Source organism: Scleropages formosus, chromosome 6 (genome assembly GCF_900964775.1).
Source record: "Scleropages formosus chromosome 6, fSclFor1.1, whole genome shotgun sequence".
Lineage (NCBI taxonomy): Eukaryota > Metazoa > Chordata > Actinopteri > Osteoglossiformes > Osteoglossidae > Scleropages > Scleropages formosus.
Window position 1 is genome coordinate 2,770,009 of NC_041811.1, and position 27,739 is coordinate 2,797,747.

The 27,739-nt window shown below is 45.4% G+C and overlaps 2 protein-coding genes across 2 annotated transcripts; one reads left to right on the top strand and one right to left on the bottom strand.

The window, feature by feature from the left end:
* Positions 1-214: 214 nt before the first annotated feature.
* Positions 215-24,965, top strand: cenpe (centromere protein E). Its single transcript, XM_029252825.1, has 50 exons — positions 215-329; positions 1,409-1,608; positions 1,723-1,841; positions 1,928-2,047; positions 2,156-2,237; positions 2,357-2,424; positions 2,511-2,585; positions 2,703-2,754; positions 2,847-2,934; positions 3,042-3,171; positions 3,273-3,392; positions 4,977-5,132; positions 5,236-5,377; positions 5,510-5,609; positions 5,742-7,497; positions 7,587-7,643; positions 7,751-7,960; positions 8,241-8,315; positions 8,481-8,549; positions 8,668-8,799; positions 9,178-9,355; positions 9,575-9,729; positions 9,828-10,121; positions 10,256-10,411; positions 10,599-10,682; positions 11,280-11,363; positions 11,467-11,625; positions 11,823-11,885; positions 11,976-12,050; positions 12,194-12,310; positions 12,893-13,168; positions 13,312-13,449; positions 17,104-17,187; positions 17,330-17,446; positions 19,032-19,286; positions 19,425-19,580; positions 19,771-19,854; positions 19,991-20,086; positions 20,310-20,393; positions 20,574-20,663; positions 20,749-20,952; positions 21,070-21,285; positions 21,384-21,596; positions 21,680-21,865; positions 21,954-22,121; positions 22,209-22,321; positions 22,409-22,506; positions 22,608-22,749; positions 23,521-23,741; positions 24,097-24,965. The coding sequence occupies exons 1-50, from the start codon at positions 274-276 to the stop codon at positions 24,177-24,179; spliced, it is 8,196 nt and encodes a 2,731-aa protein (XP_029108658.1). The 5' UTR covers positions 215-273; the 3' UTR covers positions 24,180-24,965.
* Positions 24,830-27,739, bottom strand: pgam2 (phosphoglycerate mutase 2 (muscle)). Its single transcript, XM_018734483.2, has 3 exons — positions 27,250-27,739; positions 26,202-26,382; positions 24,830-25,156 (listed from the first exon to the last, which is right to left on the bottom strand). The coding sequence occupies exons 1-3, from the start codon at positions 27,664-27,666 to the stop codon at positions 24,987-24,989; spliced, it is 768 nt and encodes a 255-aa protein (XP_018589999.1). The 5' UTR covers positions 27,667-27,739; the 3' UTR covers positions 24,830-24,986.

Sequence of the window (27,739 nt, forward strand, 5' to 3'; positions counted from 1 at the left end):
AGAAAAGCATCCTGAGCGCTTCAAGTTTACCAATCACCTGCGAGTTTCTCCCCGCGTGTCTCTTTTGGTATGCTTAAACAGACCAATCACACGTATTTCCCGCCCTGACGTATGAAACGTGCTACGTCTGTTCAAGGCGTCGTCCAATAAAAATGAAGCTACGGAATTTAAATTGAAAGTTGAATTAGTCTCTATCGTAGTGTGTATGTGATGGTCTATGTGATTTAGTTTTTGGTTTTAATAAAGTATAAAATAATAATTAAAGTGTTCGGAATGGCAGACGAGTCTGCAGTGAAAGTGTGTGTACGGATTAGACCGTTGATACAAAGGTGAGACTCGACGTTTTTGTTGTTTAACTTCGTCGCTGAATGAATCTGTGTGTCTTGCGTCTGAATGAATTTAATAATCATAATGACATTAATAAAAGTGTCGGTAATATTATTAGTATTTGTGTTCAAAGCAGTGAAATTATTGACTTTGCAAGAGTTTCCGCCCCGATCATTAGTTTCTCCGCCGGGCGGGTGTCTACTTCGATGTGCAACGTTGTGATCCTGTGTGTTGATGTGTGACTTGGATCATGCATGTTGTACAGCAGATAAACCATGCAGCTACTGCTGTTATGTAAATGTTTAAAAAAAAAAATATATATATATATATATATATATATATATATATATATATATATATATATATAAATAAAATTAGGAATATGATTGGGAATTGTTAATATTCTGATAAAGTTTTATGCAGCTACTTGTGTGATGAACATTCATTGGTTCAAATGATGGAAAATAACAAACTTCTTAAGAATCGTGCATCTGCATCTAAGTCTCTTTTTCTGCTAATGTAATGCACACATTGTTTTTTTTCTATGAAGTTTGTCCCATTGGAGAAAAGTGTCTTCTAAATGAATAAATGTAATGACTTTGCTTCTCTGTTTAGAATTTGATGTTCTTCTTGTGCTCCTGCCTTTAATATGCAGTTTGTTTTCTTTGGTGGATCGAGTCTCTGTGATGCAAAACAAATTCCAGGGAAATGACTCAACTTTGTTGTCCGATGTTACATTGTATTCCACTTTATAGCCCAGTAGCCTACAGGTTCAAGTCACCACTGAGGAACTGTTTTTAAGCAGTGTTTTCTAGTCATTCTCCTGACCTGATTCCATTAAGTCCACATGTATATGTATGTGTGTGTACGCACATGTATTTACTGTAGGTAAATGTAACTGTAAGCAGGGCAAGTTAGTTGAGATAAAATTGAATACTTGATAATGTAATGTGGTTTAATTGCTTTGAGGTTTCAAATGTCTTATGGAATTGAACCCACAGGAAAGCTGGTTTACTGTATATTATTTACCATGCCACCTTTGAACAACCGATGAGACATAAAGTGTATTCTATGGGTACAGGGAACAGTCCGGTTCCGAAAACACAGAATCCGTCCCTGTTTACTGGAAGGCCGACAGACAGGCGATCCATCAAGTGGACGATGGCACCATCACCAAATCTTTTGCCTACGATCGGGTTTTTGGTGCCGAGGAGTCCACAAGCCAGCTCTATGAGGAGATTGCTAAGCCTCTGGTGGTCTCTACAGTCAAAGGCTACAATGGTAAAATCTGTTGATCATATTTAACATAGTTTAACTGATGCTACAGCAGCCGTGACCTGTATAGAGCAGTTTGGTTTTCTGTTTTGACTGCTAAACTGTATGTTTATGTTGCAGGAACAATATTTGCCTATGGTCAAACTTCCTCTGGGAAGACTTTCACGATGATGGGGAACTCCTGTGCTCCTGGTGTCATCCCGATGGCCATGGAAGATGTCTTTCAGACTATCAAAAATGTGAGCCCTGTCAACTGGTGCAGAAAAGACTGTATTGATCTTCTCCAATGGCCCTTTTCATCCTTCCCTCTTGCTGCATCTAACAGTGCCCAGAGAAGGAGTTTCTTCTGCGAGTGTCGTACATGGAAATCTACAATGAGACAGTGACAGACTTGCTCTGTGATAGCTGGAAGAGAAAACCTTTGGAGATCAGGGAGGGGAACTATGTGAGAGCCGTCGACTTGCTGTTGTGCGTCTCCTCAATGCGCTGTCATGTTCATTCGAAGACTGCTGGCTAGTGGTAGCTCTGACCCTTTACATGTGCTCCTCTCCAGAAAAATGTCTATGTGGCTGACCTGACAGAAGAGCTGGTGACATCTGCAGATCAAGCCCTGGCCTGGATAAGGAAAGGAGAAAGTATGAATTTTTTGGGAGGGGCTAGTTTATTTGTATGTAATTGAATCTACATTGTTTTACCTCCCTGCTTATTATTGGCTCTTTTAAATAATTCTTTAATTCAGTGTAAAATTTTGTAGAGAACCGTCATTATGGGAAGACGAAGATGAACCAACGTAGCAGTCGATCGCACACAATTTTCCGCATGGTGAGAATTGTAGAACCAATACACAAATGCTGTGTGTAGTTGTTTTTCTGTGTGTTGAATTCAAGAAAACATAAAACTATTTCTAGATTTTGGAAAGCCGTGAAAGAAGTGATCTGGCTTCTGGTGAGAATGTGGACGGTGCCATCATCGTTTCTCATTTGGTAGGTGGATGGTTTAACTTGGAGCTCTGGCCCCCTCCTACAGTCCTTATTGTTGTTATATACTATGGTGTATACTTCTGCATGACTGCCCACTCTGGCTCTGCTCATACCCAACAGAATCTAGTGGACCTGGCAGGAGCTGAGAGGGCCAGCCAGACTGGAGCTGAGGGTAAGTTCTGAGCATTGGAGGAGCAGATACGTTCAGTTTTGTTCTTCTTGTACACAATGAGCCTAATTTTGTTGGTCGTTCTTCCATTATAGGAGCAAGACTCAAAGAAGGCTGCAATATAAACCGTAGCTTGTTCACCCTGGGTCAAGTTATCAAGAAGCTGTCAGAGGAAAGCCAGGGGTAATATTTGTTTGTTGCGGAGATGCCACTTTTTTTTTTTTTCTTCATATTCATGAACTGTAATCTTCATGTGAGAGTGGCGCATAACGTATTTCATTTCCATGCAGCGGTTTCACAAACTACAGAGACAGCAAATTGACTCGAATCCTTCAAAATTCCTTGGGTGGCAATGCTAAAACAGTCATCGTCTGCACTGTAACCCCTGCAGTTGTGGATGAAACAATCAGTACTCTCCAGGTACCGACCACACACAGACACCCGTGCAAATACATTTTTGATGTGGATATCAGAGTGTACAGTTGGAGAACTTGCAGCAAACCTGTTCCTTTTTGCACCAGTTTGCCAGTGCTGCAAAGCGCATGAAGAACGACCCCCACGTGACTGAGGTGTCTGATGACGGGGCGCTCCTAAGAAGGTATAGGAATGAGATTGTGGACCTCAAACGACGTCTTGAGGAGGCAAGTGCTGTCTGTTTTACAATGTTGATTTCTTCTGTTTGTTTTTTCCTTCGTAACCAGCGCAATGATTCATTATGCTTTTGTTAGTTTTGAGTTCACTGATTCATGTAACTTTAATAAATTGTTTATAAGTGAATACTTTGTTTCACATTACTTAATTTAGCAGATACTTTTCTCCAAAGTGACTTCCAATGAATGCTATGTAGTGTTATCAGCCCACACCTTATTCCCCCATGGTAACTTACACTGCTATATACATTTCTAATGGGTCACTCATCCATACATCAGTGTTACTCACACACTATGACTCCAGATGTACCAATGTACATGAACAGCATCTCTTTGGACTGTGGGAGGAAACCCACGCAGACATGGGGAGAACATGCAACCTCCTGAGTGGGGATCGAACCTGTGTCCTCTCGCACTACCCAGGTGCTGTGAGACAACAGTGCTACTTGCTGTGCAATTGCACTGCCTGTAATATCTTTAACTTTGAATTGCACTTAAAAGAGAATCAAAATTGCTTAGTGTCCACAAACTCCCATACAAAGAAGCCAGTCATTGTATCTAATTTAAAACTAAGTCCCTTTGGAGAAAAGAAATGGCTTAATGAATGTGAATGACAAATGTTACAGTAGCTGCATGTAGCTGCAGATTCATTATAGTTGCATATAATGATTTTTATGAGGGGGGTCTCCACCCTGTGTTTTGTACTTCTGGACAGTATTTTAAAATCCACATTAAGCAAACTGATAGGTTGGCAGACAAGCATTCTGGGTGGCTTTTGTCTGTCTTTAAAATTAGTTGAAAGTCCTTGTTCCGGGAGTCTGGAATTCTTACAGAAAACCTACAAGAAAACATTAAACCCTGGGGCTTTTCCTGAAGGCTTCCATTTGATAGTTTCCCACATCTCCTGTCTTTCAAAAACAATGGCAGTGCTGGCCTTTCTAAATGTGATCTCGTTGTTTAAATATGATCTAATTCTAATTGTTTAATCCTTGCAGAGTATAACAAGGAGTATAAATTAATTGCTAGAGCATCTTGTGTAACTTGCCTTGAAGGTGTGCGCACAGCCTTGATAGACATGTCATGTTTGCAGTCTCAGGTGATAAGCAAGAAGATGGGTTGTAGACTTATTCCTATTTTTGCAAGGACTTTTTTTTTTTTTTTTTTTTTAAAAACCTTGATTTTGGAATTTTTCTTATGTAAAATGTATAATCTGTTTTGCTGTTGCACTGGTTAACCAGTTAGTCTGCTTGAATTAGTGACTGTTTATGTTGTTGCTCTTTTACTTCTAATATTTTTTTTTTTTAATGCTTTTTCAATTTCTCTTTGTCTCTGCTAGGCAGCTTGGGCAACATGTCCACATAGTATGGCTTTGTCACATTCCAAATAGCAGCAGCTGAAACTGAATGCTGATTTTCATGCCTATATTCAAATAATCTTTCTGAAACCTCTGTGTGCAGCACATCATTGCTTTAGACAGGGATTAAGCTAGTCCAGATATTATATATTTTGATCAGATTTCTTTCACTGCTGAAATGGCACAATGTGATCTTTTTTGACACCCACCTACTGGTTCAGGTTTCTTCAGTCACTCGCACAGCAGAGACTGAGAAGGAGGTGTTGGCTCAGCTGTTACAAGAGAAGGATCAACTCCAGCGTGAGCAGCAGGACCGCATAAGGAACCTCACCAACATTATTGTTACTTCCTCAAACTTTGTTGCACTGGAGAAGAAGGTATTGAGCATGGTTATTTTTGACCATCACTGCTAAAGTATGCCTGCTAACATTCATCCTGTATGCATTTGACTGTCTGAGCCTTTTCCTTGTGACTTTTCAGATACTGAAGAGGAGGGTCACCTGGGGTGGTAAACATCTGAAGGACATGCATTTTGAGAGCCACATCTTTGGAGAGGGTGAGATCAGCTTTGCTGCTAAGAAGAGAAAAGTGGACCTGTCAGTTTTGGCAGACCGAGATGATGGTAGGTATCTCCTGGATTTTTAGTTTGTTTCAAACTACTTCACAGAGCTCCATTCCATTTATACCGACTACCATGTTAAATATCCAGATGTTTGGTGATTTGAGTCTCATTCTGTTAATCCTTGCTGAGTAGAAGGAGATGAGTTCTGCCCGAGATGGGAAATTCTAGAGGAGCCCACGTTTGACACGGACATGAACCAAAGCAACATCACTACCCGTAGCTTTGATGACGGGTAAGGCACAGTAATGTGGTGGTCGTCTTCCCCCCTCCCCCCTCACTTGGGACATGATCTGGCTTTTAATAGCAGATGTCATAATTTAACGCCTTCCCCATTCCTTTCTTTTGCTTCCATTATCTATTGCAGAGACTTTCTGTCCCCCCTCAGAATGAGTGAGCTTTCTGAAAAGGTGTTCAGTCTGGAGCTTCAGCTCAAGACAGAGGTTCAAGAGAAGCAAGATGCTTTAGAAACCAAAGCAGTTCTAGAGAAAAGCATGGCTGAGCTTCAGGCTGAATCCCAGTGGCAGAGGGAAGTCCTGGAGAAGAGGGTTGCTGAGCTGGAGGCTGAAGCCCTGGAGAACAGGGCAGCTAAGCTGGAGGCTGAAGCCCAGGAGAAGAGGGTGGCTGTCCTAGAGGCTAAAGCCCTTGACAACAAGTCTGCCCTAGAGAAGAGGGTTGCTGACCTGGAGGCTGAAATCCTGCAGCATGGGGGGCAGAAGGAGGCATTGGAGAGGAGGGTGGCTGAGCTGGAGGCTGAAGCCCTGAAGAAGAATGTGGCTGGTCTGGAGGCTGAAGCCCTGGAAAGGAAGATGGCTGAACTGGATGCCAAAGCTCTGGAACAGAAGAATATTCTGGAGAAGAGGGTGGCTGAGCTAGAGGCTGAAGCCCTGGAGCAGAAGGGGGCCCTGGAGAAAAGGGAGGCTGAAGCCCTGGAGAAGAGGGTGGCTGAGCTGGAGGCTGAAGCCCTGGATCAGAAGGGGTCCCTGGAGAAGAGGGTGGCTGAGCTGGAGGCTGAAGCCCTGGATCAGAAGGGGTCCCTGGAGAAGAGGGTGGCTGAGCTAGAAGCTGAAGCCCTGGAGCAGAAGGGGGCCCTGGAGAAGAGGGTGGCTGAGCTGGAGGCTGAAGCCCTGGAACAGAAGGGGGCCCTGGAGGAGAAGGTGGCTGAGCTGGAGGCTGAAGCCCTGGAGCAGAAGGGGTCCCTGGAGGAGAAGGTGGCTGAGCTGGAGGCTGAAGCCCTGGAGCAGAAGGGGTCCCTGGAGAAGAGGGTGGCTGAGCTAGAGGCTGAAGCCTTGGAACAGAAGGGGGCCCTGGAGAAGAGGGTGGCTGAGCTGGAGGCTGAAGCCTTGGAACAGAAGGGGGCCCTGGAGAAGAGGGTGGCTGAGCTGGAGGCTGAAGCCTTGGAACAGAAGGGGGCCCTGGAGGAGAAGGTGGCTGAGCTGGAGGCTGAAGCCTTGGAACAGAAGGGGTCCCTGGAGAAGAAGGTGGCTGAGCTGGAGGCTGAAGCCCTGGAGAAGAGGGTGGCTGAGCTGGAGGCTGAAGCCCTGGATCAGAAGGGGTCCCTGGAGAAGAGGGTGGCTGAGCTAGAAGCTGAAGCCCTGGAGCAGAAGGGGTCCCTGGAGAAGAGGGTGGCTGAGCTAGAGGCTGAAGCCTTGGAACAGAAGGGGGCCCTGGAGAAGAGGGTGGCTGAGCTGGAGGCTGAAGCCTTGGAACAGAAGGGGGCCCTGGAGGAGAAGGTGGCTGAGCTGGAGGCTGAAGCCCTGGAGCAGAAGGGGTCCCTGGAGAAGAGGGTGGCTGAGCTGGAGGCTGAAGCCTTGGAACAGAAGGGGGCCCTGGAGGAGAAGGTGGCTGAGCTGGAGGCTGAAGCCTTGGAACAGAAGGGGTCCCTGGAGAAGAAGGTGGCTGAGCTGGAGGCTGAAGCCCTGGAGAAGAGGGTGGCTGAGCTGGAGGCTGAAGCCCTGGAGAAGAGGGTGGCTGAGCTGGAGGCTGAAGTCCAGGAGAAGAGGGTGGCTGACCTGGAGGCTGAAATCCTGCAGCAGAAGGAGGAGTTGGAGAAGAGGGTGACTGAGCTACAGCAACAGTTGGAGGCCAATCCCATGAACACAACTGAGGACACCCAGGAGCAGGTAAGCTTGGAATGTGAGCTTTTCACCTGCACTGAATTTGTGCGATTGATAGAATTAAAACTTTTTTTTTTTTTCCTTCTTCACGCCAGTGTAAAAAGGATCTTGAAGAAACCATTCAGTTGTGTGAGAAACTGGTGATTGAGAAGGTGGGTTTGATTCTTACTTTGTGGATTTCCTGGCCCATGTGTGTGTGTCAGCAGACATGATTTACAGTAGTGGTTCCCATACTGATAGCATGTTCTCCTTTCAACAGGAAGCTGCTGAAGCAGAGCATGACCTCATCAGGGAGAAGTTAACCCTCTTGCAGGAAGAGAAGTGTGTCCTGCAGGAAGCTGCTGATGCCCTGAAGCAGGAGAACTACACTTTGAAGTGGGAGAACAACCATCTCCTAGAGGAGGTGAAGGAGAAGAAGGAGCTTGAGGAATTCAGTGCCCTTGAGCAAGAGTGTACAAAGCAGTATGAGGTGACTGTCATTGATTCCATTTACACAAACCTGCATGATTGAGCCATGGTGTTGGAACTGATTCCAGGTGTGTCATCATGGTGGGGTTGCTGAGATCAAATGGGGTGGAGATTTTGGAAGCCTGCTTCATGATGGTAGCTTGGTGTTTGTTGCTTGCCTCCTGCCTGGCACAGCTTCTCTAGTCCTGCATGAATCTTGGGGCCCTGGGTGGCACTGTGCATGTGTTTGGATCAGCACTTTCTGCTCTCTAATCCCCACAACCCTAACCTAACCCCAGCAGAGTGAGCTAAAAGGTGAGATTGCCAGCCTCCAGAGCGCAGCAGATCACTCTGTCACCCACATCCAACAGCTTGAGGTGAGGCAATCCTGTAGATTTTTGCGAGGGGGTGGGAGCACTTCTCCATGTCCAAATGGTCTCCAACTGTGCTTTCAGCTGAGATGTGATTGAGCTTCTCTTCATTCCACTGATAATTAGTTGGAGTGGAAGCTGCAACAAGAATTCATGTCACACTGTTTGCAGGCTGACCTGGTTGCCATGTCTGCAGAGCTGATGAAGAAAGATGAGTGCATTGCACAGCTACAGGATCTTGTAAGTGGAGAGAGCTTGGGTGCCTGGGTATTGGCTATTGTGTTCATGGTGAGCCAGTTTGATGATGCCATTCTAGGCTGAGAGCCAACACTTGGGTTCTCCTGTCTGTGTCTCACAGAATGGGAAAGACCTGATCCAAGAGATAGAACAGTTGAAGCGCTCCCTGGATGATGCTGAGGCAGTGAGCCGTGATGCCAAGAAAGATTGGGCCGTCCTGCGTAGTGAGAACTTGGCTCTTCGAGAGAGGGATGTAAGTGTACGCCGTCTGTGCCGCGTATTTGTCTCTACTGACAATTTTCTGTGACTCTGGATCTGCATCTGTTATCCCGAACATCACCCTGTCTGGACTCGTGACTCACTGAAGACTAAGCTATTCATTTTACTAATCGGTGATTATGGAATATACAACTTTTAAAGGATTTATGAAAGGACTGCTTTTATAACAGCTCGTATCTTAGGACTCTTCAAGATGAAGCTATATGTTACATGTGCTGTTAGGTTATTGTGTTATGTCATCATGATTATGTATGCATATATAGCACTATTAGTTGTGTGTATGTGTATTGTCTTTCTGTGTGTATTACATCCCTGCTGCATGCCACATAAAGTAATGATCTTTGTCTTTCAGGCAGAGCTGTCAGCCACCTTTGAGAAGCTACAGGGGGAGGTGCATTTTCTGCGGGACCAGCAGGGGGCAGATAAGATCCGCTTCAAGACGATGCAAGCAGACCTCCAGCGAGAGCTACAGGGATCCTTTGAGGAGAACACCAAGCTGACGGCCCTCTTAGACGGCAAGGTCCCTAAAAGTACGAGTCTCTCCCTGGTTTTGGATCGGAAATTCTGAATCTGATTTCCACGTAGATGGCTGTGCACATCTACACTTATAAATGGGTGTATGCTACATAGGCTCCTTGCGTTACAAAGGGTTCAGTGATACATTTTCAAAGTTTTGCTTATGGCTTTGTGAATGCTTTGTGTATTCTTTGGATTTCACTGGTTGACATGTCACCTGTGAATAATTCCAGATCTGATAGACAGCATCGTGCTGGAGAAGCAAGTTGCCGAGCTAAAGAAGGAGTTGGTGTTGAGCCATGAAAGGGTGAGTTCCCTGCAGGAGGAAGTACAGGATCTCACTGCTCTCAGGGACTTCCCTGCCAAGGTGGACCAGCTGATGCGGCAGGTAAGCTCCTTACCCTTATTTATCAGACACCTTTCTCCAAGTGGCTTGCATTGTTCAGGTGTTCCCCTGACTGACCTCGTCCTATCTCGTCTCCTCAGATCTGTGAGCTCACCAAGGAGCTCTGCTCTACACAGGCAGATAAGGACAGTTTGGAGGCCACAAAAACTGCCAGTGAACAGAAGCTTCAGCAGCTGGAAGAGAAGGTGCAAGAGACCCAGGAGCAGCTGGCCCACACCCAGGCCAGACTGAGTGAGGCAGAGAGCAGAGTTGCAGAGCTCAATCAGCAGCACTTGGATACACGTGGCCAGATGGAGGCACTGCAGAGCGACACGGCAAGCTGGGCTATGGAGAGAGAGCAGCTTCTGAGCTCCATTGAAGACCTCGGTCATGAGGTTAGGGCTCACTTCTGATGTCTTGACATAGTTTCTGTAACACCGTTTTGTAGTTTAAGAGATCCTGACAGACCTACACACATTTTACATGTGGTGAAGTACCTTTATTTTCCCCATCCACCTTGGCATCTCAGGTGAAGCAAAGTAACAAGCAGGAGCAAATTTTGGAGGAGAAACTAGCTGAACAGCAACAGCTTGTCAAGGACCTGAAGAGGGAACTCAATGAAGAACAAGCTGCAAGGGGAGAGAAGGAGAACCTGGAAGAAAGATCTGGCCAGTTGATGGTTGAGGTGTGTAGTTGCTGTTTACAGACTTTACGTCTATACATATCGGAGTGCTTTTGATAAGAAATATTAAAGACATGAGAAATTACTGAATAAAACAATTTTATTGAAATATGTTGAGTTTAGTTAGCTGTGTTGTGCATCATGTCACGTTTTTGTGAAATCCTTAAGCATGCATTAATGTTTACCACAGATCAAGAAACTGGGAGAAGAGCTGGAGACCTTGCAAACTGAGAGATGTGAGCTGAAGAGCAGCCTTCAAGAGAACATGGAGAAGGTAAGGTGCAGAGCTTTCTGAAGATGAGCATGTATTATGTGAGTATGAAAAAAATTTATCCCAAATGACATGGCTTAAGTAAAGTATGTATGCATCACCCTGTGAGGGGAACCTACCACAGAGCCTACAGTTGGCAGGAATGACTTCAGATAGCCCTTCTGAGTAGCACAGCTGGAGAAGTCTGTTGTTGACGGTGCTCCTCTGTCTAGTGAGAGTGAGATTCACTGTCCATGATGGGTAGGACTTTGGATCCTTCTTTATGTAGTTTTCTTCAGAGTTGAGGCAAAGCTTAAACTCAAGATGTGGTGCAGCTTTTCTGATTAGTTTTAGTCTGCTGGTATCAACTGTAGAAGTGTCACTGCCCCAACATAGAGAGCTACATAGGTGACCGCAGCAGGTACAACAGACCGATAGAACATCTGCAACAGTGACCTACAAACTCCAAGTACAGGTCAGAGTGTCAGAGCTTAGATTGAGCATATGTGGGAAAGTGTGCAGCGCTGTACCATCTGTGAGGTGCAGTCTATTTGTGAATAAGTCTGAATTTGTGATTGGATGTTAGAGGCATCTAATAGCATTCTGGTGGACCATTTGTAGACGATTCAGCAAGCTGAAGAGCTGGAGGAGCTGAGAGCAGAACGAGATCAGCTGAAGATGGATCTCCAAGAAAATGTGGAGATGGTACTCAGCAGCTGCTTCTGTAAAATGGTTGACAGCCTTTTGGAAATGTATGACTTTATTTGGTAAAAAAGACCATGGCCTTGAAAGCTCTGCATTCCTTTAGATGATTGAAAACCAAGAAGAGCTAAGAGCGGCACAAGTGAAGATCAAAGAACAGCAGAAGACCATGAAGAAGCTGGAGAATCAGATTGAACTGATGAAGTCTCAGCTTGAAGAAACAAAAGAAAGATGCTTACCCAACTATAAAGACCTAGAGGAAAAGGTGAGATGTTTTGTCTGAATTTGTGGCTTTTCTATAAAGGGAGGGTAGAAAGCAATCAAAGGTTTGTCTTTGAGAGGACAGCATGAATGACTGCCTTTTCCTGAGAGGTTACTGTAAACCGAACACCCTCAGGATTTCTTCCAGACAGAACCAGCTTGTTTTTATTGAGAGGTTTGCCTTGTCTTTGGGTTGTACAGGTCCACGAGGAATCGAGACAACAACAAAACCTCAGTGAAGAAATGGATTGCCTTCAGCTACAGGTCAGAGCTTGTGCTGTTTCTCAAGAGAAAAGTACGAGTTTGTCTACAGGGTTTTCTTATATTCAGCACTTGGGTTTTAACATCCTGCAGCAAGCCAAAGAGCTGGAGACCCTGCAAACTGAGAGAGCAGAGCTTCAGAAGAATTTGCAGGAGAATGTGGAAAAGGTGAAGATGTGTTCCTTCTGGGCTGCGGGTTCTTTGGTCATCTCGAAAGATTAGTGCAGTGATTACTTGATGGTAGCAGGATGTGATGTTTCATGTAAAGTGTGTGTGTGTGTTTAAGAGCTTAACAAAAGACTCTTCCTCAGTGTGGACAGACTCAAGCTCAGCTTCGTTCAGTTCAGGAGGAGCTGGAGAGACAGCAGAAGGTGATCTCTGACCTGACTGTACAGAACACAGAAAAAGTGTCCCATCTTGAGGAGCAGGTTTGTCCCCGCACTACAACAATGATCAAACTTAGTCCAGCCTGACTTACTAATATTGGGTGGTGCCACATCCTGGATTTTTGAGGAGGCAATGGCTGTGGAGACTTGCATTCAAGAGATATTTGTTGCATTGCAGTTATACAGCTATGCTCATAAATTTGCCCACATCACCTCCAGCTTCTATAATATCCTATGCACAAATCCTACTTAGTCCTAATATGTAGGACAATACTGTAACATAATTCATACTGTTGGCCAGTAGGTATACTTATAGCTCTGTAATAAGTTCTTCATTATGGTAGCCATTAGTTGACTGTCTTCTTTGTTTGTATCTGTTTTTCTTGCCTTATGTCTGTGTTAAAGCGCTCTGTGTCACTGCGTGAGAAGAGCGCTCTATAAAAATGAAATAATAATAATACTGACAATGTGTACAGCAAAAAATACACCATGATGATTCATGGCCAAGGAAAGAAATCAAAGCATTTAACAGTAATGAGTTTTTACAAGAATAATCTTCAGAAGTAAATGAGCAGTGTTTGCAATGCAAGTGAAAGTTGTATTGATGGTCCTCTCTCCTCACAGATCTGTAAGCTCACTGAGGAGCTTTGCTCTGCACAGGCACACAATGAAAGTCTGGAGGCTGCAAAAAGTACCAGTGAACAGGAGCTTCAGAGGCTAAAGGAGGAGATGCAAGAGGCCCAGGAGCAGCTGGTCTACACCCAGGCCAGACTGAGCGAGGCAGAGAGCAGAACTGCAGACTTCAGTTGGCAACACCTGGAGGCTCTGCAGAGCAACACAGAAAGCTGGGCCATGGAGAGAGAGCAGCTCCTGAGCTCCATCAAAGACCTCAGTCACAAGGTTAGGGCTTAGCTCTGATGTCTTGACTTGATTTCCATGGTTTCTGTAACATGTTTTTCTAGTTTATGAGATCCTGACAGACCTACACACATTTACATGTGTTAGAATACCTTTATTTTTCTCCACCCATCTTGGCATCCCAGGTGGAGCAAATTTTGGAGAAAAAACTGGCTGAACAGCAGCAGCTTGTCAAGGACCTGAGGAGGGAACTTGCTGAAGAACAGGGTGCAAGGGGAGAGAAGGAAAACCTGGAAGAAAGATCTGGCCAGTTGATGGTTGAGGTGTGTGTGGTGGCTGTTGACATAAGTTATTGCTTCTATAAATACTACAGTAAACCTTTAGTAATTGTCATGAACCAGTTCTGTTTTGTACTTCAGTGCAGTGTAAAATGCTCTTGACAGGACCAACACTTTGGCATAGGAGACATGACTCAATTTTATTTAAATGGATTGGGTTTAGTTCAGTTTTGTGCGTTATGGTATGATTATTTTAAGATGAAGGGGACAGCAGAGTAAACTGGATACATTGGGGGAGGTTATTTCTAGCTATGGGACACAGATTTGGAGTAATGCTGGTGAGGACTAAGGAGCAGCTGGGTATAGTGAAATCAGGGTGGCAGATAGAGATAGAGGCTTGTTCAGGAGTGAAGGCAGCTTTAAGATGGTGGAGGCGAGCTGAGGATGGTAGGAGGCAAGATATTTATTTTGCAGGCCAATATAAAGAGTAGCTGACTACATTAAGGAGACCCGAGGTTCTGGCAAAGAAGGTTGGTGGCATACTTGAAGGCAAACAGGTTGGTTGATACCTCTGTGCAGAAGGCAGAGCTTCCAGGATGCTCAGGGTGCTTGGAGCACACCAGCAAGATTTTGCATCTGATACAGACTGCCAAGAAGAAGAGTGGTGTTTTTGGCCTTGGCAAATGCTTTTGAGTTGGTTCCGCACAGTTTACTGTGGGAGGCATTCGGATTTTTAATGTACCTGAGGATGTTACGAAGCTGCTAAAAGCCTACTTTGGGGATATTCAGTTCTGTTTTAGTACACAAACCTACACAGTGTCTTTACAGTGCCGTTAAGTATTTGCCCCCTTCCTGATTTTATTTTTTTGCATATTTGTCTGTTACATGATTGAGATCATCAAACAAATTTTAATATTACACAAAGATAACCCGAGTAAATACAAAATGCAGTTTTGAAATGATGATTTCATTTATTAAGGGAGAAAAAGCTGTCCAAACCTACCTGGCCTAAAATTTGTTTGATCTCAATCATTTAACTGTGATAAATATGCAAAAAAAAAAAAAAAAATCAGGAAGGGGGCAAATACTTTTTCACGACACTGTATATCAGTTGCAGGTTGCAATCATGGCTGGATGTACAATTTCACCATTGGTGTTCACAATACCAGTGGAAGTTACTATAAGGGCTTCCAAATGGGTTGTTGGAGGATGGGAAGCACCTGCCCCCTGTTAGAATATTCATGAATGATATGATGACAGTTACAGCTACGACTCCCTGTGGTTGTCGTTTAACTTGAATGATAATTTGAAGTCAGCTAAGTTGATGGTTAAGCAGAGAAAGTTGATGAGTCTCTCGATTGTTGGTAGAAAGGTGGTGTAGGAGAGGCTTTGTATTAAGGAGGTAATTTCATCTGTTCTGGAAAAGCCAGTTAAGAGCCTGGGTAGTTGGTATGATTCCATGTTGAGTGATAAGAAGCAGGTTGTGACACTAAGGCAGGTGGTTGTGAAGGGTATTAAGAGCATTGATGTGTCCCTCCTGTCTGGGAAATTGAAGTTCTGGTGTTTCAGGGGTGCTATACTTGGTGCCATAATAAAATACTTAAATGTTTAGCAAGAGTTCTTGAGAGCAAACATTTGTTGGTGAATTCTTTGCTTGTTGGCACTATAGAAATAATACAATTGGATTTGTGCAGGCAGGAGAGAATACAAGTTTCAGGTTTGTCATAGATACAAGTACATGAACATGGTATCGTGAAAATCTTCCTGAATGCTTCTCCACAGACTATAGATAAAGACAATAGAAACATTGCACAAACATGACAATGACAGTGAGTAGTGCAACAGCAATAGCAATAAATAATGGTAACTGACGGAGAACTCAGAACAAGAGAATGCTTAAAGTGGCAGTGTAATTTACCAATGTGCTTGGGTGGAGCAGTCCAACTCTAGTTACTAAAGGTAGCATATTGGTGAGTGTTGTATACTCTCACAGCAGTGGGGTAAAAGCTGTTCCTGTACCTAGCTGTGCGGGTTCAAATAGACCTAAACCGTTTTGCAGGTGGTAGGGAAGAGAAGAGTGCCTGTGTGGGGTGACTATGGTATCTCATGATGCGCATCATGTTTCTGAGGCAGCGTGTGGTGTAGGTGTCCTGGACTGCTGGTAGCTGTGTGCGGGTGTGTGGTGTGTGTGGTGAGGACTGTAATGGACATCCTGGCGTTCTTCAGATGCTTGAGGAAGTGGAGGCATTGATGGGCCTTTTTGATGGTTGATGCTGTGTGATCAGTCCATGTGAGTTTGGCAGTGAGGGTGACCCCGTGGAATTTGAAGCTGTTGACCCTCTCTACCATGTCCCCTCCTATGTAGATGGGTGCCTGAACCATATCCTGTTTCCTGAAGTCAATCACCAACTCCTTAGTTTTACTGACATTGAGAGACAGGTTGTTGTCCTGGCACCACTCTGCCAGGAGCAAAAAAGTATGCTATCTGGTGGCAGAGGCAAGAGACCATGGGTAGCAGGCTCATGTGAGACCAGTATAAGTAGGCTTTTGGGGGTTTGTGGCTAAATCAGCTACGTTGTTGTTGGGGGAATTTGGTGTTTGAGGCCATTTGTTAAGGATGGTAGTGAAGGACCCATCTGAGGCTGCTGAGAAGGCAAGTCAGTGCTTGTGGTTGGGAAGAGAGTGGAGTAGTTACAGGTAGGAGGGAGGTGTGTAGTGGTAGTTAAAATTACTGACAGGTGTCTATGGCAATGGGGGCAGCTGTTATGTAGGGAGACATGGCCTTGTTAATTGGGTTGGTTTAAATTTGTGGAGTTGCTGCATTTGCAGCATTGGATGGCATGTAGGGAGGTGTTGTATTGTTTAATTGGAATGGTTGAGTTTGTGGGGTTGCTGCATTTGTTGAGACTGAAGGCCATCTAATGTGTAGAGGGGGTTGGCTCTGATGCCAGACTACACCGTTGAGCCTTCCTGAGGTGTCGTGGGCATAATTCAGCAAAATGCCGACAAAGGGAGGTGCTCATTTGACAACCTCAATGAAATACCCATGTTGGCAACCCTGTTATTGATGTAGTGGTTGGGTAAGGAGATTAAGCTGCTTGGTCTGGAGTCATGAAGATGTATGATGGCAGTGCTAGATGCTTATCTCTGTGGCTTCATGATGAAGTCAGTTGGACTAGGTCCTTGTGTACAGCCGTTGTAATACAGGTATGCGCAGCTTTACGATGTTTTGGGCAGCGACAGACCGCATATATGACGGTGGTCCCATAAAAATATAATGGGCTGAAAAATTTCTATCAAAGTGCGACGTCATAGCCGTCGTATGGGTTGTAATGTGATGCATGGCTCACATGTTTTAAGCATGTTTTGCAAACAAACCAACTGCGCTGCCACTGCCAGATCTATGATAATATATACAATTTATGTATAGTACATAATGCATGAATGTTGCTGGTTTATGTATTTACTGTACAGTAGTTATTTTAGAGTGTACTCTTTCTACTTCAGAAAGTTCCATAATGTAAGACAGTACTGGACACTCCATGGCGTTCGCTCAACGACGAAGTTGAACTGCTACTGGTTTCGCAGAACGTAACCCCGTCGTTAAGTGGCACATACCTGTATGTACATGGGGTGTGACATCTTCTCCTGTGTATGTTGAATGTATGAATTTCATAAAAAACATCAGTGCTGCCTCAGGTCAAGAAGCTGGGAGAAGAGCTGGAGACCCTGCAAGCTGAGAGAGCGGAGCTTCAAAACTCTTTGCAGGAGAATGTGGAAAAGGTAAAGGCGTGTTCCTTTTGGGCTGCAGGTTCTTTGGTCATCTCCAAAGATTAGTGCAACAATTACTTGATAGCAGCAGCATGTGATGGTTCAAAGTGTGTTGTAAGTGTGTTTAAGAGCTTAACAGAAGACTCTTCCTCAGTGTGCACAGACTCAAGCTCAGCTTCACTCAGTTCAGGAGGAGCTGGAGAGACAGCAGAAGGTGAACTCTGACCTGACTGTGCAGAACGCAGAGAGAGTGTCCCACCTTGAGAAGCAGGTTTGTCCATGTACTGTAACACTGATTAATCAGTCCAACCAGCCTCAGTGGACCATGCCTTGGTGCGTTTGCCATGGTTCAGTTTCTTGAAAGGACTTTGTTGACTTTTGCAGTGTTGCAGTGCCTCTGGGAGCACCTGGGTTTTCTTGGGTGAAACAGCCTCTACTTCTTCAGTCTAAATTGCTGCTTGTTCCTCACCTTGATTGATTTAACTGACACCTTTATCCAAATTTAATTGAAATGTTAGTTTTGTGTACAAAACTATGTGCTATATATACACACACAGGTCAGTAAGGGCAGTACAATGCTGCTGCAGCAGGTAGCGTTGGTGCCTTATAGCCTGTACTGTTTGGAAGAGCTTTGAATATAGCTCAATTAGCATGAAATGTGCTTGTTTTTTCCTCTGTGTCCACATGGGTTTTCTCCAGGTACTCTAGTATCTCCCACAGTCCAAAGATATACGGATCAGGATAATTGGTGATCCCAAAATGCTGTGTCTGTCTGCCTTGCTATGGCGTGTTGTCCCATCCACGATGTATCCTACCTATGTAGCCTTATACCCTGTACCCCTGATATCTGGACCATTGTGACCCTGAATTGGACAAGCTGTTACTGATAGTGAGTCATACTACAGCAGGGTAATTTCTACTGTAAATCCCTTGATCAAAGCAATGGCCGTAATCACTACATTCTTTGCTTCCCTTTGTTCCTTTTGAGTTTATTCAACACTACAGCACAGCCATCACCTATGGGGTATTTTCTTAGTATGAACAATGAGGTTTTTATGCCATGATTGAACATGTGCTCCTCTGGGAACAGGTTCATCCTGCAGGTGCTTCTGAGGTCATCTAGATCAGGGTTCTTTCATGCAGCAGATCTTATTAAGGGAGTGCAAACTTAGGAGCAGGTGTAATTTGTACTGTAGAATTTGTGTAACAAACTGTCACCTTGCTCTTAAGGGAACAGGAATTTCAGTTTGAAATACACACCTTGTGAAATGAAAGTTTTTGAAGTGTTTAAATTTGAAAAAGGGAAAAAAGAAAAAAAAAGCCTTAATATTCAGTGATGAAAGAAATGGTGCTGTTGAAAGGCAGTGTCATAATGAATGGTTAATTTCCCCCCCTGCCCCCTTCATTCTTTACTGATAACTGAGCATTAAAAGTGGTTCCGATAATTATGTGAAATGCCTTATTATGCATCATAACAGTATGGTAATAATAGTAATCTTTATATGGTGCTTTTAAATGCAGGTTCCCAAGCACATTACAGAAGTCACAATTCTATAGCAGTTATCAAACATCAACATTTAAAATATTCTATTAAAAGAATAGTGTCTGTGTTATCAATAACCACCAGCCAAGCAACACAAAATAAAGGAAAATAGAATAACTGAGGATATGTTATAACATATTTCTAACGTGTTGGTCTTAGGCCTGGATTCTAAGTTTCCAGAGCAGTTCTGATATTCTGGATTTGGTTTTGAAATCAATGTTTGTTTTCCATTTTTTGCTTGAAATTAACGAACTACATTCATAATGCAAGTGAAGCTTGTATTGACTCTGTTTATGGTCTTGTCTTTTCAAAGGTCTGTGAGCTCACTGAGGAGCTCTGCTCTGCACATGCAGACAAGGACAATCTGGAGGCTGCAAAAAAAGCCAGTGAACGAGAGCTTCAGAGGCTGGAGAAGGAAGTGCGAGAGGCCTGGGAGCAGCTTGCTGATGCCCAGGCCAGACTGAGTGAGGCAGAGAGCAGAGCTGCAGAGCTCAATCAGCAGCACCTGGATATGTGTGGCCAGATGGAGGCGCAGCTCCTGAACTCCATCAAAGATCTCAATCATGAGGTTAGGGCTTAGCACTGATGTCTTGAAATGGTTTCTGTAACACGGTTTTGTAGTTTAAGAGATCCTGACAGACCTACACACATTTCTTTACATGTGGTGAAGTATGTTTATTTTTCCCCACCCATCTTGGCATCCCAGGTGGAGCAAAGTGGTAAGCGGGAGCGAATTTTGGAAAATAAACTGACTGAACAGCAGCAGCTTGTCAAGGACCTCAAGAGGCAGCTTGCTGAAGAACAGGCTGCAAAGGGGGAGAAGGAGAACTTGGGAGAAAGAGCTGGCCATTTGATGGTTGAGGTGTGTGGTGGCTGTTGACATAATTTATTGCTTCTATAAATATATCACAGTAAACCTTTTAGCAATTGTCATGAACCAGTTTCATTTTTTGACAGGACAGACACGAAGGACACATGAGAAATTACCGATTAAGCTAATTTTATTAGTTTATCCATTATTAAGTTGTGTTGTGCATCATGATGTACCATAGATCAAGAAGCTGGAAGAGGAGCTAGAGACCCTGCGAACTGAGAGAGCAGAGCTTCAGAACAATTTGCAGGAGAATGTGGAAAAGGTTAGGGTGTCCCTTCTGGGATGTAGGTTCATTGTTCCTCTCCAACAATTGGTGTAATGGTTACTTCATGGTAACAGGATGCGATGGGTCATGTAAAGTATGTTAGTTGAGAGGTTAACAAAAGACTCTTCCTCAGTGTGCACAGACTCAAGCTCAGCTTTGCTCAGTTCAGGAGGAGCTGGAGAGAGAGCAGAAGGTGAATGCAGAGAGAGTGTCACACCTTGAGAAGCAGGTTTGTCTCTGCACTGTAACAACAGGTCATATTCAGTCAAACGTCTATGAACTGTTTATACCAGTTTCTTAGCAGAAATCTTTTCATAGCTTGGTGTATTTAGACTTCTGGTCAGGCTTGCTTTTGTAAGTTAAGGGGCCAATTTATACAGCTGCTATAGTGAACTATGGGAACTCAATACCAAACTGCAGTGGCAGCTGTCATGGCTCCTCCTCTTCTTCAGGTGAAGCAGCTCAGTGAGGAGATGGAAGAGGAGCAGAAAAAGGGTAGCCAGTTCATACCTCAGCTGGGGGACACTTCAGCACAGGTTCTTCATTTTACTGTCATCCTTTCCAGCTACAAAGGTGTCCCCAGTGCCCTAGTGGCACGTCCTTCAGTGTTCTGTTATCTCCCATCCCTATGGTAGTCTCCCTCCGGGACCTTCTGCTCTCACGATATTGCATTCACAGCCCATATGAGCTGATTGTGACTGTCTGTTCTTCTACAGCTATACTCAGAGCTGAGCCAGAAGAGTGTGACCAAGGACTCGAGGCATGTCCTGCGCCAGAGATTGGATGAAACAGAGCGGCAGCTGTTGGTTGGTTCTAGTGTTCTGGAACGTTGCTTTCAGGTTTGTTTCAGGGACTGGGCTATACCCTGACCCTTCTGTCCCACTCCTACAGGGTCTGTTTGAGCGGATTGAGATGTTCCACACCCGGGTGCTGCAGGCCCACCAGAGCCTGAACATGCAGCTGGGGGAGCTGTCACTGGTACAGAACAAGCTGGTGTTCAGTGTGGTGCGCAAGATGTCCTTGCCCTCTCGCAAGCTCTTCATAAACCTCAGCACGAGCACAGATGACATCAAATTGCTTCTGACCACGGCCGCGGTAAGACGGTGTCTTTCCACCCAGAATGGTGGACACTGTGATCCATTATCATGCAGTAAAATACAGGTCAGGAAAATGCAGAAGTAAAAATAAGTTCTTCATGATTTCCTACATTAGCAGTTGTACGCCTACTTGGCAGAGACGCACAGGAAGCAGTTTGAAGCTGAAGCTCAGCATGATCTTGTCTGTGTGGAGGAGCAGCGGCTACAGGACCTGCTACTGAGTCGGGCTCAGGCACAGGGGACCTCCAGGTGTGCCACCCTGCCAGACTTTCAGGATGTCTGGGACCAGAGGGTGTCTGAGCTGCTGGAGAAAAGGGAAGGCAAACTCCAGGTGGGTTCACCGGGCTAAAGCGTATGGGGCATGCAGTAGAGCCGGGCTCCCATCTGTATCCCTCATTGTGTGCGTGCGCGTGTTTTTCACTCCTGCAGAAGCTGCAGGGCATCCTGGCTGAGCTAGAGGAAGGAGTGGCTCGCAGTGAAGCCATCGCAGCCAAGGAGCTCTCCCTGGAGCAGAAGAGCAATAAGGAGCTGCAGATGCTATGCAGCACCGATCCCCCCGACTTGGACACTTTGCACAGTCTGCTGGACCAAGAGCAGAGGCGGCGCATCATCCTGGTGCAGCAGGAGAAGCCGTCCTTGCAGGTGAGTCAGCGTGTCCCCCAGGTCTGTGACAGTGCTGCTCCCTCTCATTTATCTTTTTAGCTCATCTGCTGCTTTTCCCCAAGCTCTTGAGGGACCAGTTCTTCCATACCAAGAAGTGTCTGCATGGCTTCAAGACAGAGGCCCAGCATTTTCTGAAAGAGGAGAGAGGGCGGAGCCTAGCATTGTTGCATGCGGTGGACAGCTCATCTACACAGATGGAAAACGCACAGCTTCTTGTACAGCTGATGCAGGGCGAGCAGCAGATCAAGGTGCCAAAACTGAGCAGAAACACTCTCTCTGTTCTCTCCTGGGTGTCCTGGGGTGACTCTTCATCAGTGTTTGCTTGTTTGTACACAGGGCCTGCAAGTTCAGATTAGGGAGCTGGAGGAGAGCCACAGGGCCATGCAGACACGGGAATCCAGCCAAACCAAGAACAGCGCCCTTCTACAGAACCAGCTCTGTGAAGTCAAGAGAGACCTCACGCTGAAGGAGGAGGAGATCCAAGACCTCCAGCAGCAACTCTCGGTGGGTTTGTTGCATGGTCTCACTGTGTCTTTAGGCTGCATGCCTGGGTTTTTGGTGTCATGATGCTCATATGCAATTCCCTACCAGGCCCAGGTGAAGAAAGGAATGGTGCCCAGTGCTTTGGAGTTGGAGGAATTGAAGAACAAGCTGGTTAGGATGGAGGTGGAGAGGAGTGCTATGACCAGCAGCCACCAGGAAGAGTAAGAAGTGGGCATGGGACACACAGGTAGTTGTGGAAGAACTAGTGAGGAGTGTGGTGCTGACCAGTGACTCCCCCACTGCCCCAGGATGGCCAAGATGACTGTGCTCCTGGATCACAAAGGGGAGGCTCTAAGGAAGCTGAAGGAGACACTGAGGAAAATGCAGAACCAAGATGACATGTCCTGTGAGTATCTTTTGCCCTGTGCCCATGGAAATCCAACATCCAACAGTGCAGATGCACCTTCTAGAATCTTGTTCCTATTACATGACTGGCTTCTCTTGCAGCATCAGTGGGGGGGACCACCTGTCCAAAGGCATCAGCCAACGTGGGAAGAGGCCGCGTTGTCCTCAGTACTGCCCAGATAGAGCGGGCCAAGCTGGAGAACGATGTGAAGCGCCTGGAGAATGAGGTAGATGAGCTGCAGAGGTAAGCCATTTTCAAAGTTTGCCCAAGTCCAATCGCTAGTGTTTTTCTTTCACCCTCTTGTGCTTGGTCCTCTTATATTTCATTGTATATAAAAATTCACTTGTACACTTTCACCTGTCAAATATACACTGGCTCCTCAGCATGCAAAACTCTTGACCTGAAGTAAATCAAAATTCACTTTTACTGTACAGTCAGAATCAATAAAAGCTTAATATATGAGCTCATTGCCTGCTTATGTTCTGTAAAAGTCAGATAGTTACAATAACGAACTAACTTCACGTCACATAAATGTAATTTAAAATTACGTTGCTTCTCCAAACTCCTTTTTTGTGCTGATTGACCGATTTATTCCAAAAACACATGCAGTTCTCATTTTATTGATCGCTGAAACTGAGGAACACTAGCTGAAACACTGTGGAAGTGAGTTGACTTAAGTAACTTCTGCACTTTTATTCTTTGGTTTCTCTTTACTGCCATCTGTTGGCTGGGAGTGTAAATGTGGTTTTGACAGTCAAATTTTAGAAAAGTGAAATGGGAGAAAATCTGCACTTTCATACTCGGTACAAATTTTTGACATGTGCCTGCAGACTCCACCCCCATCCTGTGGCCACATTTTGGTCCATAACAGCTGTACCCCTCCATGTCCTCCATGAACAACTACTGCGAAGTTTAAACCGCTTTCAGTATACTCCTCTACTCTTATATCTCAGTGGAGGGTGTACTTATGGCTGTGTTGACCTTCCGCCACCTGCATCCCCTCCACCACTCCAGACTTGTGTCCAGCCAGAAGGAGGAGATCGCAAAGTGGAAGGGTCGTGCCCTCAGGCTGAAGGAGAACCAGCGAGATGCGCCAAACAATCAGAGACTGTCTCCCCAGCACACGCCCTCCAAGAGGCAGCAGCCAGTGGAGCCCTGTGACACTCCCAAGAGGAAGGCCGAGACACCGGTCTGCCCCAAGCAGCAGGACTTGGCCAATGTGGAGCCTGGGACAGGTGCAGTAGTCCACTGTGGTTTTGTGTGTGTACCTTTATCGCAAGGATGCCTTGGAGGAACAATTGGAGCAATCAATTCAAGGAGACCTGAGTAATAAGAATGTGAGAGCCATGTGTTGTGTTGAACAGAAGCCTCGGGCCCCGAGTCAGACCTGGGGATGGGCTCATCCCCCAGTAGCACTCTGGAGGGTGATAGTGGTAACTGACTTTCTTCTGTTGGTGGCTGTGTTCTTAGCACCTGGGTGTCTTCACTTGGTATAGGAGGTGCATGTGTGGAGTGGTTAGAGCACAGGGCTCTGTCTGGGTGTGGCCATACCTCAACTACCCCTGCAACTTACCCTGTCTGTCTCCATAGGAGTCAGCACATCAGAGAACGAGAAGGCGACTGTGTGGTGGCCCATGTCTCCCAATCAGGCTGACAACTGCAAACCCCAGTGATGCACAGCATGTGTGCGTGCTCTGTTAATGTCAGTTTTCTTGTTTTGGTTGGAATATTCTGCTGTAGCATCTGTTGTGTTCAGGTGCTTTGACTATTTAATCTGTGTTTTTCCCCTTAATGTCATTTTATACTTTTGTACTGTATTGTGGCACTGCAACCCGTGGGTGGTGCTGTCACCCTTCACTAAACCTTACTATGAATAAATGGCTGAGCTTACTGTTGCAGTTCTACTGTGTGTCTGTATGCACGCATGCTGACATAACATGCCTAAAGGTGACAATATTGTACAACAAGCATTGTTTACATAAAAGCTGTAAAACTAATATTTTGCAGGTAATGGAGGGGTGCACAGCATAACATCCCTCTGCAGTCTCTACCCAACCAACTTTTTAGCTCCTCTAATGGCTGCTTCTGATTGGCTGTCTAGCCATTAATAAACTCCGGATTTTAATTTGCTGGTCTGTGCTGTGGTGTTCATCACCATGTGGCCGTGAGCCACGTCTGCAGATCTCTTTCCTCCTGTGTGGAGGGGGGGGGATGCGCAAAATGCTTCTGCGCTGTGGGACTGAAGCCAGAGTGAACCTGCTTGACCCCTTTACCGCCCCCTGCTGTGCCAGTTTACCACCAAAGAGAGACTCTCAAACTTACAGAAAAGTGTCACTTTATTTTTTTCAGAGGGACTGTGGCACTTAGTGTAATGTTGCTGTCTTTGGGGGTGTTCTGTTGGGCTGATTCTCTTGGAGTGTATCAGTACAGTGAGCTAATGACAGGAAATGAGGAAGGGAACACAGTCTCTAGTTCACGCCTCACTTCTTGACCTTGCCCTGGGCTGCCACGGCTTCCATGGCCTTACGCACAGTCTCCTCATCCCCCAGGAACTGCATGGGCTTCACAGGCTTCAGGTCCTTGTCAAGCTCATAGACAATAGGGATTCCTGTGGGCAGGTTCAGTTCCATGATGGCAGCATCTGACATGTCTGCGAATGGCAGAGAAGACATGCGTTTACTTCAGCAGGCCAACAGCACTCGGCCTTAAGAAGTAGAATACAATTTCTGATCCTAGGATGGGGGTCTCCTCTTGAGCCTTGGAGATGTACAGCTTGTGAATGTAACATATCAGGAAGACACTCTTGAAGGCCACATGTGCAATGGAGACCTTGTGCAGGGAGAAGACTTTGACCTTTTCCAACACTCTCTGACCTTTCACTCCCATCTGACACCCTAAGCCTTGCCCCTCCCTTGCCAAAACCACACACACACACACACACACACACACACACACACACACACACACACACACTAATGGATGCAGAGTGCTTGACCTTTGTGCAAAGGTCACATTGGTAACTTGAGGCCCCTTCCCTGGTCTGGCTTTCATAACTCTGGGAGTTATTAATAGTCACTGTACACCAGGAATGGGACTGGAGAATACAGTAAGACCACTGGCCACATGCACTCAGAGACTGGCTAGTGCCAATTCCTTTATTGTACCAAAGATCACCATGGTCTTCAAGATCTACAAATTTCCCTAAATGATTCTTGGGGGTCAATGGATGCCAGGAGCGTACAGTGAGATCACTGTTTTCACTCACAGGTTAGGCTAACTGCTTTCTCATTTCCTTGTTGCCAAAGAATGGCCAACAAAGGTCTACTTGGTCTTCAAGGTCTGTGAAAGCTCTTTAACTTGAGGCCCCTTTCCTGGTCTGGCTTTCATGACTTGGGGTTATTAAAAGTTACTGTGTACACCATGAATGGAACAGGAGTGTACAGTAAGACCACTGGCTATACAAGTTAACTTTTCTTGCACCTTAAATTTACAACTAGAGCATGGTCCAAATCTCTTGCCTTCTTGACTCTTAGGGTCATTAATAGCTAAAAATGGTCTGCAAAGGTCTCACTCTGAACATTTCTCTTTAGCTGTGACCACCAAAAGGAGCTCCCTGGTCAACGTGTGGCCATTCTCTTGTCCCAGTGGCAATCGCAGCACCTCTGTTTTCATGGCTTCACCTCATTTATACTCACTTTCCAAGTGCTTGACAATGCCGCGGAGACTGTTGCCATGGGCAGCAATGATGACGTTCTTGCCTGCCTTGATCTCAGGGACGATATGGTCATTCCAGAAGGGCAGGGCACGGGCAATAGTGTCCTTTAGGCTTTCGCAGGTGGGAAGCTCTCCAGACTTCAGGCCCTTATAGCGTCTCGACTGGAGGGAGGACAGAATTACACCTGATTAATTCCGTTGTGACTTTGGTGACTTGCATAAGTGTGGCTGCCAGCCAGATCCTGTTGACACAGTTGAGGTTCCTTCTGAATGTCAGCCATAGTCAAGGATTCAGGGTGTAACGTGACACAACCATATAAGCTGGTAACCATATATAATCTTGACTGCAAGTCTTTGAAGACAATATAGTCAAAAACCATTTTACATAAATTCCTGGTGTGACTCGTGGCAAATTCACAATGACAAATACATAAGCTATGTATACATGCTACATGTGTATGTGTCAGAGTATGAACTGTATTATTAGTTACTATTTATTTATCGTGTCTGTCACTTTCATCCCAAGTTACTCACCAGCTCACAAAGACAGTTGGGGCTGGAAGTCTACTGGCAACTTGTTTTGTTCATATCAAGGGCATTTTTACCATTAAGTCAGTCAGTAAATATGTATTATGAATAATTCTTTATCTGTCACTGTTGTTCAAGAAAACATATAATGTTAGGTTTTTATATTAAGCTACTTCCCATAATTTACTGATTTATACAGCAGAGTAATTTCACAATATTCAGAGTAAGTACCTTGATCAAGAGTTCTGAAGCAGAACTAGTGCTCAAACAGGGTCCTTTGATTGCAAGGTGCTGGCTCTAACCACACCACCTGTTATTTCACCACTGTGATGGATGTTTTAAATGATTCGTTTTTATATTTGTCTTATTAATAGAAAAGCCCATTTAAAGAGCAGGATATCAATCACCACTTCTTCCCTTTGTCTAGTTTCACTCATGCTCCTCCTCCAGCTCTCTAACACTATGTTTGACCTGTGACTGCTACCCTGCTTTGTTACTCACCTCACTGATGACCTTGTAGTATGCGTGGTCCTTGTCCATGGGGGGTGGCGGGATGTCAAAGGAGCGCCTCCATATTTTGACCTGCTCTTCGCCATGCTTGGCAGCTGTCTCGGCCTTGTTGAGGCCTGTGAGGCCACCATAGTGGCGCTCATTGAGCCTCCAGCTGCGCACCACAGGTAGCCACATCTGGTCCGTGCCCTCCAGGATGGTCCATAGCGTCTTGATGGCACGCTTCAGCACAGAAGTAAAAGCGATGTCAAACTTCATGCCGGCGTTACGGATTGCCTCAGCCCCGCGCCGTGCCTCCTCCACTCCCTTCTCGCTGAGGTCAGCGTCAAACCAGCCGCAGAAACGGTTCTCCTGGTTCCAGGAGCTCTCACCATGGCGCACAATGACCAGACGGTGCACAGCAGTCATATTGGTTCTAATGGCAGACTAATGGCACGGCACTCCCTTGCACACACACTCCCTGACAGCCAGTGAGCCCCAG